This window comes from Mustela lutreola, chromosome 15 (assembly GCF_030435805.1).
Source record: "Mustela lutreola isolate mMusLut2 chromosome 15, mMusLut2.pri, whole genome shotgun sequence".
NCBI classification, from domain to species: Eukaryota; Metazoa; Chordata; class Mammalia; order Carnivora; family Mustelidae; genus Mustela; species Mustela lutreola.
In genome coordinates this window covers 14,911,607-14,924,770 of record NC_081304.1, presented here as the reverse complement: position 1 = coordinate 14,924,770, position 13,164 = coordinate 14,911,607, and the positions used below count along the sequence as shown (strand labels likewise).

General features: G+C 41.8%; 1 protein-coding gene across 2 annotated transcripts in view; it reads left to right on the top strand.

Moving 5' to 3' along the window:
- Nucleotides 1-3,899: 3,899 nt before the first annotated feature.
- Nucleotides 3,900-13,164, top strand: part of DCAF7 (DDB1 and CUL4 associated factor 7) — a 32,228-nt gene continuing 22,963 nt past the window's right edge. For both annotated transcript variants that reach the window (XR_009347788.1, XM_059147277.1), the window contains exon 1: nt 3,900-4,279. Coding sequence is in view for 1 of the 2 variants with exons in the window: in XM_059147277.1 (XP_059003260.1) it covers nt 4,142-4,279 (138 nt within the window). In the remaining variant the exon portion in view is untranslated. The remainder of the gene's footprint in view (nt 4,280-13,164) is intronic.

The window sequence follows — 13,164 nt, the reverse complement described above, 5'->3', positions numbered from 1 at the left end:
CTGGCTTGGCCAACACATCTGTAGTGCTCACCTTGTGCCAGGCCCCCTGCTGACAGTTCTGTAGATACTGGTTCCCTAAGCCTCACTACAATCTAATGGGGTCAGTATTATTGGCCCCGTTTAAGAGATGAGGGATCAGAAGCAGTGAGAGGCTACAAAATTTACGCAAGCATGAAGGGGACCTCTGGGATGCTAGTACCTTCCTGCTTCCTGATCCAGGAGCTGTGATATAAGTGTATTTCAGATGGTGAAAATATATGTACTTCTATGTGTAAATTATACTTCAATTTTAAAAAAAAAGGAATAAAGGGGCGCCTGGGTGGCTCAGTGGGTTAAAGCCTCTGCCTTCAGCTCAGGTCATGATCCCAGGGTCCTGTGATCGAGCCCTGAGTCGGGCTCTCTGCTCAGCAGGGAGCCTGCTTCCCTTTCTCTCTCTCTCTCTCCGCCTGCCTCTCTGTCTACTTGCGATCTCTGCCTGTCAAATAAATAAATAAAATCTTAAAAAAAAAAAAAAAAAGGAATCTTGGGACACGTGGGTAGCTCAGTTGGTTAAGAATCTGTCTTCAGCTCAGGTCATGATCTTGGGGTCCTGGGATCGAGACCCGTGTCAGGCTCTCTGCTCAGCGCAGAGTCTGCTTCTCCCTCTCCCTCTGCCTCTCCTGCTGCCCCTTCCTCTGCTTGTGCTCTCTCTCTCTCTCTCAAATAAATAGATAAAATCTTAAAAAAAAAAAAAAAAAGGAATCTTCCCTAACATTACAGGAAAAGGATGACATGATTTCAATCCAGGTCTGGGCTGAGAACATTGCAGTTAATCACTCCAGTGAAATGGAATTTTGTCCAAAAAGTACCTGGTTGCTAGCCCTCAGTCCTTTTTCAGAACTCCTTGAAAAAATTTTGAAAATGAATCTCTCCTACCACATACACATTTTTAATTTAACATTCATTTGAAGTATTTCACTGATGAGCTTAAATAATTGCAAGCATGTAATTTCCAGTGTATTGTGAATATTGATACTTTATAAATTGCCTCATTTACATCAATCCATTTAGACCCAAGTAGCATAGTGATTTCAAAACCAACAGAATTCTTTTTTTTTTTTTTTTTTTTTTTAAGTAGCATCCATGCCCAATGTGGGGCTTCAATTCATAACCCTAAGATCAAGAGTCACATGTCTGCCAACTGTGACAGCCAGGAACCCCTAACATAATTTATTTTCTTTTTTTAAACTTATTTTAAATTCGGTTAGTTAACATATAGTGTAACATTAGGTTCAGATATAGAGTTCATTGATTCATCAGTTGCATATAACACCTGGTGTCTATTACATCACGTGCCCTCCTTAATGCCCATTACCGGATTACCCCACCCCCCACTCTTCTCCCTTGCAGTAACCTTCAGTTTGTTTCCTTTAGTTAAGAGTCTCTTATGGTTTGTCTCCCTCTCTGATTTCATCTTATTTTATTTTCACCTCCTTTCCCCTATGATCTTCTGTTATGTTTCTTAAATTCCACATATGAGTGAAACCGTATAATTATCTTTCTCTGATTGACTTATTTTGCTTACCATAATACCCTCCAGTTACATCCATGTCATTGTAAATGGTAAGATATCATCCTTTTTCATCTCTGATTAATACTACATTGTGTGTATGTATGTGTATGTGTACATATATATATATATATATATGTCACATCTTTTCTATAGCATTCATTTTATTTATTTTTTTTTAAGATTTTATTTATTTATTTGACAGAGAGAAATCACAAGTAGATGGAGAGGCAGGCAGAGAGAGAGAGGGAAGCTGGCTCCCTGCTGAGCAGAGAGCCCGATGCGGGACTCGATCCCAGGACCCTGAGATCATGACCTGAGCTGAAGGCAGAGGCTTAACCCACTGAGCCACCCAGGCGTCCCTATAGCATTCATTTTAAAAAAACAAAAATAGGGGCACCTGGGTGACTCAGTTAGTTAGTGACTGCCTTTGGCTCAGGTCATGGTCTCAGGGTCCTGGGATCTAGCCCTATGTTGGGCTACCTGCTCAGCAGGTAATCTGTTTCTCCCTCTCCCTCTGCCCTTTCCCCCACTCACCCTCTCTTTCTTTCAAATAAATGAAGTCTTTTTAAAAATAAAAAATAAAAACACGAGAATAAGTTCTTCTTTAACATCATTCTTTTGTCTCTTTTCATAATTCCATTCTATTCCCACCACAGTTTATGCTACATGTAATTTATTTCCAGATTTAAGATCTAGTATTGATAACCTGATCATAACTGTTTGCAACAAATATATATATATATATATATATATATATATATATACATTTTAAAAAAAGATTTTATTTATTTGACAGATCACAAGTAGGCAGGCAGGGGGTGGGGAGCAGGCTCCCTGTAAGCAGAGGAGCTGCAGGGCACCATCCCAGGACCCTGAGATCATGACCTGAGCTGAAGGCAGAGGCTTAATCCACTGAGCCACGCAGGTGCCCCTATATATATAAATGTTAAAATTAAATTTTTGTTACCTTACCAAGCTTTAAGGATTATACTTATTAGTACAGAGTTGTTCAAAACAACAGAAATCTATTTCAAATTTTTAAAAAATTATTTTTTAAAGTTTAAAAAAATTTTTATTTAAGTAATCTCTACACCCAAGGTGGGGCTTGAACTCAATGACCCCAACATCAAGAGATGGATGCTCTACCAACTGAGCCAGCCAGGAGCCCCAAATATATTTCAGAATTTTTTTTATAGAAATTACAATTTTATTGCAAATGCATGTATAAAGGAGGGTATTTTCCTCTCATAGCTCACGTGCAGATGAATATCACTTTTTTTTTTTATCAGTGGCAAGGTTCAACTTTTATATCTATTTTTCTTTATTTTTTAGAAAACTTGTTAAAATAAGTAAGCAGATAGAACACTAAGGGGTTTGTTATACCCAGCAGTGACTTAACTCTTTTTGAGTTGCTCAAAGATCCACTATCTTTAAAACGATAATGATATCATCTAGCAATCCCATACGATTCTCCTTTAATTGTGCTGAAAGCAAAGCATAAGAAATCATTCAAATTATCAAGAGGTATTACCTAGATTCAGACCCTTCTCCATTTCAAACTGACGACACAGATAGGTTTAGGACTTGATTAGCTTTTGCCTTGGCCTCGTGAGCGCTGGAGGGGAAAGGATGGAATGAATGGGAACCGACAAAAATTTAGGGGCAAGCAAGTAGGGTCGCCCGCCGATTTAACTGAAAACCAATCCTGAAATTCCGAGCATTTCTAGAAATGCTGGAAGTGCGGGAAGTCCTGACTACAGGTGGGTCGGTCTGCAAAGGCGCGTCCATCGCCAGCCCTTGGGGGTTACTGGGAGACCAGCTCCCGGGTGTGCAGGGCTGTGAGCACCCGGAGGAAATTAAGGTGATTCCCACTTGGCTAGGGTCAGGCTGCCAAGCCGCAGGCCCCTGGGTAAGGCAGAATGTAAATTTCTACTGGAAAGCGTGGAGAAGCCTCTCAGAATGGCAGCTGCCGAGAAGTCAGAGCAGGTCACGTAGGCGCTTTCACTGTCAGAGACTTGGCCTAGAACTTAGAGGCCTGACGTGCTGCAGCTAGCTAACTAGCCTCTAGGCCACCCACGCCCCCATTCACCCGCACTGCGCCGTTATCTCTCTGACTGACATCTATGCTAGCCAATCACCTTTGCGGCTGAGAGAGCGCCTGCCCCCCCTGAAGTTGGGCCGGGCAAGTCATTGGAATGACAAACATTTACGCCAATAGCGAAGGGCTTCAGAAGCTATGGGCGTACTAGCCAATGAGAAGAAGGAACCTTTCAAAACGACATGTCAGGCAGCCAACGGCCGGCGCCGCTACGGGGGGTCGCGTGGCTTCCGTTTCAAGAGGGCGGGGCGGGGCTTCAAACGGAAGGTGGCTGTTGTCCGAGCCGAAGCAGGTTTGAAACTGGGGGTCGGGCCCGGCAGTCGTTGTCTGTCGCCGCGGCCCCGCTTCCGGGCTAGGCCGTTCCTGCCCGCCCCCGCCCCGCCTCCCTTCGGACCCCTCAGTCTCAGGCCCCGGCTCCCCGCCTGACTCACGCCCGGCCTGCAGCAGCTCGCTGTCGTCCCGGCCCGCACTGCGGCCCCGCCGCCACCACCATGTCCCTGCACGGCAAACGGAAGGAGATCTACAAGTATGAAGCGCCTTGGACGGTCTACGCCATGAACTGGAGCGTGCGGCCCGACAAGCGCTTTCGCCTGGCTCTGGGCAGCTTCGTGGAAGAATACAACAACAAGGTGGGCCGGGCAGGGGCTCGGAACCCAGCTGGCGGCGAGCGGGCCCCGGGAGCATCCTTTCTCGGCCGGAGCCCAGACCCCAGCACCCTGCTGCGGACTTGTCTTAGCGCTCCCGGAGCGGTTCCTCTGTGTCTGGCCCTGTGCAGAAGCTTTCGCACTCGTTGTCTCATTTAATCTTGGCAGCACTTCTGTGTAGTCAGGAGCGTAATTACCCCCATTTTACTTGTGGGGGAACTGAGGCTCCCTGTGTGACTTGCCCGGGTCAGACAGCTATTTAGTGGGGGGAGATGGCTCTCAAACTTGGCTTTTCACCCCAAAGCTACGCAGTTTATCACGCCAGTCGTCTCCCTTCCCGCCGCATTGCTTCAGCTGGGGGGCGGCCTGGGGAAGAGAGAGGGATGGCTATGAAGATGCTGGTGCCTCGGTGGTCATACACTTGTGGCTACACTAGGTTTCTGTTAGGGCTGTTCACTGTGCAGGCCTCCCCGCTTCCTCCCACCCCCGGGTACCCTTCATGGATCCCCCAGCCTGTCTGCCGGGAGTGTCACTGCTGTTGCTGCCTCACATCTGTCCTCTTAAAAGTGATCTCTTTTTGGAAATGTTGGTCTGTGACCGTGATCCTGCCACTGTTTCCTGAATAGAGAAGGATGACGCTTTCCTTATGTCTTCTTGGCTTCTTTCATGGTGCTACAGAAGTGTAACCTTAAGTAGTAAGTTCTTCTGGACATTGACAATTTGAGGATCTTTCATAGAAGCACAGGCAGTAGGAAGCTTATAAGCTGACCTTGCAACATGAATTTACTTTTGAAAGTTGTTAAATATGTCAGTGGGAAGAATTTTCTTTTCTTTTATCCCTTAATCTCTTGCACTTACTGTACTAAGCACTGTGAGAATGATCAGAGCAACCTAGAGCCTTGGCTAGTGGTGTTTAAAGCCTTATACTCCTGCTTGACACCACGAACACCATGACCTAAGAAGAATGAAACTTTGGGGCCAGTGATAGGCATGGTGTGGGGGGAAGGGGTGGGGGCGTCGTGGGGGGTGGCCCGGCAGGAGGTGGGTGGAGTTTGGTTCTGTTTAGTCCCGCTGAATAACAGGTTAATCTTATTTCTGACTCACAGTTTCTTGTAGGAAAAGAGTTCTTTTTTACACCTAAAGGTCCTGTCAAAAAACATTTGTACATTGTGAGTTTGTTTACAGTGTTCCAGAAGCATTAGAGTCTAGGACTCAACTTTTCTGGAACCTCCCCGCCTTTTTTAAGATTTTATTTATTTATTTGAGAGAGAGTGAGAGAGAACCTATGTGCACGAGGTGGGGTGGAGGAGGGAGAGAGACAACCAGACTCCCTGCTCACCAGGGAGCTGGACACTGGCCTCCATCCCAGGACCCAGGGCTCATGACCTGAGCTGAGGGCAGAAGCTTAACTGACTGAGCCCCCCCAGGCGCCCCTCTGAAATTCCCTTTGAGAAATTGATGGAAGCGACGGACTCTGATTGCCCAGATATAACACACACAGTTTACACACAAATCCCAGGGACTACTTGATGATATTGAAGTCCACCCATTGTCCACAAAAAGAGTCCTGAGAGAGACATAGTTTTATTTTCTGTAATGGCTTCCTCTTCCGTACCTCTCATGGTAGTCTTCAGAATGGAATGGAATTCAAGGTCCTGATGTGGAAACTGTGTCTGTGTTAGTAAAATTGAGACTACTAGAACTATTATTTGAGAATATATGTTCTTTTTAAAAAGTAAAATATATTTTTCAAAGGGCTTGAGATTTTTTATGCAAATTGATGGACTTTTTGGGGGGGGGTGGCAAGGTCTTCCAGAGTCAGTTTGGGTAAGCACTAGCAGCCCCATTTCTAAGAAAGGAAACTAAGCCAAAGTTAGGCTACTAGTGGAATCAGTGAAGTAACTGGGGTCAAACCTCACTTACAGGAACTCTACCCCAAAGTGTGTCCTTTCTCTTTTTTTTAATAAAGATTTTATTAGTCAGAGAGAGAGAGAGCACAAGTAGGCAGAGCGGCAGGTAGATGAGAGGGAGCTGGATATGGGGCTCAATCCCAGGATCCTGGGATCATGACCTGAGCCGAAGGCAGCCGCTTAACTGACTGAGCCACCCAGGCGCCCCAAAGTTTGTCCTTTCTTTTAGCAAGCTAATGGAACTCGTGTCAGGCACACAGGAAGTGTGGGTCTTAGTAGTGAAATGTAGATTAATAATCCTAGTAGTCAAACCATAAGCAGTTACTTCTATCTTAACTCACTTGCGTGATGTAGGCAACGCAGTATCTTAAAACTGTTTTTGTGCACCAACCTGTCTAGGTCAGAGTTCTTAGTGTGTGTGTGTGTGTGTGTGTGTATGCATGCCATGGACACCTTTGGCAAGCTGAAGCCAATAGACCTCTTTTCATAATGACATTTTCTATTTTTTTTTTTTTTTTAGATTTTTATTTATTTATTTGACAGAGATCACAAGTAGGCAGAGAGGCAGGCAGAGAGAGAGGGAGGAAGCAGGCTCCCCGCTGAGCAGAGAGCCCGATGAGGGGCTCCATCCCAGGACCCTGAGATCATGACCTGAGCCGAAGGCAGAGGCTTTAACCCACTGAGCCACCCAGGTGCCCCTATAATTACGTTTTCAAATGTGTAAAATACATAAGAATATGAAGGAAATCTATTATATTGAATTACAGTTATCAAAAACATTTTTTTAAAAGTGGACCTATAGTTATATATAAATTTTTTAGAGGGTGAGGGAAGGGCAGAGGGAGAGAGAATCTCAAGCAGACTCCCTGCTGAGCTCAGAGCCCATCATGGGGTTCAAGCTCAGGATTCTGAGATCATGACCTGAGCTCAAACCAAGAGTTGGACACTTAACTGACTGAACCACCCAGGTGCCCCTATACTTTTAAATTAATTCATTAAGTTATACCATCCAGTGTAATTATTACTATAATTTTAAAGTAGTGATGAGGGTAAATAGCATTTTAAGATGGTTCGTTATAGTAATGTAATATGATAAAAATCTGATTTCTGTCAGTGACAGTCAAATATTGACATGGCTATAAGTAGCTGCCTTCCTTCTTAATGGAAGGAAGTGCTAAATTTCAGTCAAATGTTAGTGAAAATATGAATGTGCTTTTCCAATTCAAACTCATGGACCTCAAGTTAAGAAACTTTTATGTAAAGAATCTGTGCCTAGGGGGCTGATGAGCAGTAAATACCTCTTTAACACAGGGCCTTTTAGGCTCAGTTTTGGAAAAGACTTTTACCAAAGAGGTGCCAGACTTCACAGTTAAGAGGAATTTAAAAGTTACTGGTTTTTTTGGTTCTTTGTTTTCTGCTTGCTGTCGACAATAATTGCCAGCAGAGGGCAAAATAAATGGATGCAGCTTTTAACATTGGTGAAAAAGTCCAGAAGTGTTCATCTTTCTTACCCTGGAGACACCGACGTAAGAATACATGATAATAATTCCTAAAAGTTTCTATAGTAATGTAATCATGTTTTTCCTATAGTAAAATTACTTGTATTTGGAGAACAGAATTAAATTTATTTACAATTCAAGAACAACTTGACTTTCAAGTGTTCCACTTTCTGAATAAATTTGGGAATTGTTTCAGAGTAAAGAACTGGATTCCATCAACTACACCTAGAATAGTAAGTCCCATGATCGCTAATTGTGTTTCATCTTTTCTCCTTATGGTCTCCACTGGGGGAATAGCAGCAGTGGTGTTGAATGGTGGTTCTCTAAATCGTAGTGTGTATCTGACACTCCCCTGAGGGATTTGCACATTCCTGGGCTCCACCCCTGAAGTTAACAGATGCTCAACTGATTAAGAAACAGGTGGTGCAGATGGTACTCTAAGAACATTACCCTGGGATTACCTTGACATCTGCTGACCAGAGGCAGAAATCCTATCTTTTTTTGCATTCGCATGCACCTGAGCATTGATTCTTCTCTTCCGTCCCATGCAAAAAGCTCTGTTACCAGATGCCCCTTTGACGTACTTTGTGTTAGTCCTGCCTCTTCCCGGTTTGTGCGGCCTTGTGCAAGTTAATGTCTGTGCCTCAGTTTCCTCATCTATAAAATGAGGGCAATAAGTAAGATTAAATGAGCTAATGTATATGTAATGGGTTTAGGAACTCTGCTCCAGACATACATGGTAAGCAGTTCAGAAATGTGGGCTATTATTATTTAATCATCTTTACTGTATCTGGATAATTGAAATATCATCAAGGAGAATTATATAGGTGTTATGTAAATGTGATTTGTATTTTCCAGAGAGGAATCATGACCCCAGGCCAGAAAGCTACCTCAAAATGTCATTGTGTTCATTTCTCTGCCTTTTAAAGACCCAGAGGAAAAAAAAAAATCCCTTGATTCCTTTCAAGTAAACATTTTTGTGGTCTAGAAGGTTCTTGTAGTCAGACTCCAACTACTGTAATGTACTAGTTTAAGGCCGTTTGCTCTTGTTCTACCTGACTCAGACACAGTAGCTGATACAAGAATGCTGGTATGTCTCCTGAGTTTGCAGGTGTTATTTGCCCTGTTTTAGGGCAAAAGATGAATAGCAGTTCCTGGGCTTCTGTTTCATTTAGTTGCATGTTTCAGAGTTGGTTTTGAATAGAATTGGCAGAGTCATAGGGATTTATTTTGCCCTAATATTTATCTAGCTGACCATCTTGCTTTAAGATTTAGCATCTAGAGGGCGCCTGGGTGGCTCAGTGGGTTAAGCCGCTGCCTTCGGCTCAGGTCATGATCTCAGGGTCCTGGGATCGAGTCCCGCATCAGGCTCTCTGCTCAGCGGGGAGCCTGCTTCCTCCTCTCTCTCTCTGCCTGCCTCTCTGCCTACTTGTGATTTCTCTCTGTCAAATAAATAAATAAAATCTTTTAAAAAAAATAATAAAATTAAAAAAAAAAAAAGATTTAGCATCTAGAAAACACTACAAGGAGCTGAGGAGAGAAATATAGGTATACCTGATGCTTTTTGAAGAATATGGATAGTGAATCTGGGTAAGACCACCTTGTACTTGAAATATAAATGGGATGAATGCTTGCCTTTTCAGCCTGTGTTGATTTCTCTGAGATTTTAAAGCAGTTTATCTGTTTGGCACATCATGATTTTTGACTCTGGCATATAAATTTTGGCTTCTTAGTATTTGTGGCAGCCATTTAGGAATCCCTTCATTTAATTCAACAGATACATATGGACACATATTTATGTTTTTGGGGCACGATGATGATACTTAGTAGCCTTCTGTAGCCTTTGTTAGCAGATGTGAAATTGACAACAGAAAAGACTAAGTGTTTTAGTACACCTAAGGGTTTGTGAGACTTGAAATTTTGCAGTGCTCCGTCAGTCCCTGGCAAGATTGTCAGCAGGAGAATTTAAAATATAAAACTCTTCTGGTTTTAACTTCCTCCTTTCTTTCTTCTAGACAGTGAGAGTACTAATTCCTCCATGGGACCACTGGATAAAAGTGCTGCTGCTTTATTATTTTTTTTCCTAACCTGGTTCATACAGACTTACCGGAGGTGCTGTGATTTGAACAAGGACTGAGTCTCTCTTCTGTAGGTAGTCTGGCTTGCCTGAGGCCAGAATGGTTGATTGGTTAGTCTCTGAGCCAGGAGCTGATTGGTTAGTCTCTGAGCCAGGAGCCAAAGGGTAGTATGCCAGAATTCATCTCAAAATTTGACAAGGCAGGACTTTTCTCTGCAGACATTGATCAACAATAATCAGTCAGGAACAGGCTTGAAGGAAGGACAAATGGAAAATATTAAGGAAAGCTGGTTTATTCTCTCAGGATTTTGCTTAGCTTATTTTGGTTATATTAACAGTCATAGAAAGTGTTCCACTGACTGGAGTGGTATATTGCTTTGCATAACTTGGGGGCTTTAAAAAAAAATTAAATATATACAGGGATGTCTGGGTGGTTCTGTTAATTGGTTGAGCATCTGCCTCTTGATATCAGCTCAGGTCTTGACCTGAGGGTTTTGAGATCTAGCCCCACATTGGGCTCCATGCTGCGTGTGGAGCCTACTTTAAAAAAAAAAAAAAAAAAAAAACCAGAAAAGAAAAGAAGAAAGAATTTTATATGTACATACACATGTGCTTTCATGTTCTGGTACTAGCAGTGTGTGTTATAAAGTAGAATACACAGGTTCCTCCCTCAAAGAGTGTCTAATAACAAGATAAATTTTAAATTTTTTTGAACGTAAGATGTGTGTAATTTAGATAGTAACTTGTGTTGTTATTCATGAAAGCATTTGAAAGTGAAGATGTGGTCGTGTCTTAATAAATATTTTATATCGCATATAGCTTCTTTAAAGATTTATTAGAGAGAGAGAGTGCGCGTGCGTGCATGTGTGGGGGCAGGGGCATAGAGAGAGAGAGAATCTCAAACAGACTCCACATGAAGCGTTGAGCCCGACACGAGGCTCTATCATGTGTATATCCCATGACCCTGAGACCATGACCTGAGCCGAAACCAAAATTGGATGCTCAACTGGCTGCATCACCCAGGCATCCTGCATATATGCATCCTAAGGCACATCTGACATAGTAATACCCACAGTTTTAAAAGAAGTAAAAATAATTTTTACAGCCTTTTCTTTTTAGGGGCATTTTTTTTTCACATATTGGGGTAAAGCATTGTGATGCAGTAGGTGCAGAAAGGCGGTGGAAGTGGGAGATAAAAGTTTGATAGGACAGGGAAGACATAGCGAAAAAGGGACAAGGGCATCCTAAATGTTGACAATAAGATGATGTTTAAAGTCGGATAGTTTTTCTTATGCTCCCAATGGGAACTGAGGAAGGACAGAAGGATAATGAAGATCCCATGCATATAGAAAAATGCTAAGAAAGGAGATCTTTGGCTTCAGATTTTAAACTCATACGGTTCTCCAGAATAGGATTTTGACAGGCAAAATCAGCAATTCTTTGTATGAGACAGTGAGAAGAGGGTGCACAGTCTGGCGGCAGGCACTTCTGCATTTGACACCTCGGATAAGAGGGGTGCTGAGCTATACTAGGAGACACATAGATGTGCCATCTTCTCTAGAAGCAGCAGATAAGGCAGGTTAGATGAGAAGTTGAATTGTAAGCAGTTTGACAGTTTATCATCCCGACTGGCTGGGGAAATGCAAAAGCTTTGTGTGGTTCTGTTAACTGGGAACATGGCACTGGCTTCTCCCACAGGGGCTTCCTAAAGAGCACATAGGAAGAACTTGCCCAAGCAGAAGGAACCAGCACAACAGCTATAGAAAGATACTATATAAAAGAGGAATATATGGGAAACAAGTGGCAGGTAAAGTACCCACACTAGAAAAATGTTTGTTTGTTTGTTTGTTTTTTTACCTTATATGAAAATTAATGGCCAGTTCTGCCACCATAAATTCAAAGAACTTAAGGAAATAACTCAAAGCAGAGATACAGAAGATCAGGTAAAATAAGGCACAGTGGCAGGAGGAAATGGAGCAGCAGCAGGTAGAGCCCAGGAAAATAGTGGATGAGAAAACAAAAGTTACCACAGAATTAAAAGCCACATTGGAAAGAGAATAAAAACAAATACAAACTGCTGAAAACTTAGTGAAGGATAAAAAAGACAGGTTGAGAAAATGAAATGAAAATAAACAACTGACTGTAGTAGATGCAGAAAACGAAGAAGATATAACTTAGGTATAATTGGTGTCCCTGGAAAAAGAAGACCAAAGAAACGAAACACAAAAGCTCAATTACGTAATTAAAGACTTTATGGAAATAAAGGTTTGAAGAAATGAGCTTAAGCCATCTTTCAAGAAAAATGGACACAAAACCATTGACACTGAAAACTTTCCTAGGAAAATTACTCTATTTTAATCGTGAAGAAAGAATCTTGGGCAGCCAGGCAAAACAGTTGAGTCCTCCTGAAGAGAAATTAGGCATACCACATTTGATGACAGCAGGTAATGGCGCAGTGTCTGCAAATGTGCAATTATTATAGATTGTGCCCCCTTAAATACCTGAGAATATGCTTAAGAATATATAAGATCTATGTTGAAAAAATAATGCACTTTTTAAAAAGATAACTCAATTTATAAAAATGGATCTCTATTAAGAAGACATTTTTTAAGGGAAGTCAGTTGATTAGGAAAAATTATTATATATCAAAACTTAAGGGAAAATGAGAAAACTGAGGCCCAGATATGATAAATGACTTGTCCAGAGTGATATAGATGGTAAAGGCAGGGCCAGAATTGGAATACTGATTATTGCCAGAGCCTTAAAAATAAATGTATACAAATGTAAAAAAAAAAAAAATTTTTTTATGAGGAAAAAGGATGTGTTGAAAAACAGAGGGGAACAGTTGCCCTACCAGAATAGAATAAATATACTGGAATTGGTATAGTTATACCCAGAGAGATTAGTGGAACCAATCTCTCTGCTTTGGAATGTTCCAAAGCAGATCTGAGTGTATATGGAAATGTAGTATGTGGTAAGATAGAACCTTACTTAATTCACTAGGAAAAAAGATAATAAATTTATGGCATAATTAGCTGTCCATTTGGCAGAAAAATTTAGAGCCTATTCATTCACTTTGTATATGAAAATCAATTCTAGATAAAATATTTAAGTGTTAAGTCTCACAAGCAATAATAAGAGAAAATGGACTAGGAAATTTGCGCTGAAGCAGTGGGGGTAAGCATAGGAGAAGGCAGTCTTAAAACCAGTCATTCAATCCAGAGTCAAACAAGGAAGAGATTGACAGAATATACTCCATACAAATAAAACATTTCTTTGTGAAAAAATAATGCTGTGGACAAAGTCAAAAGACAAATGATAGGCCAGGGGAAATATTTTCAAAACATGACAGGTGAGTGTACTTAGTGTGATAGAAAAATGGAC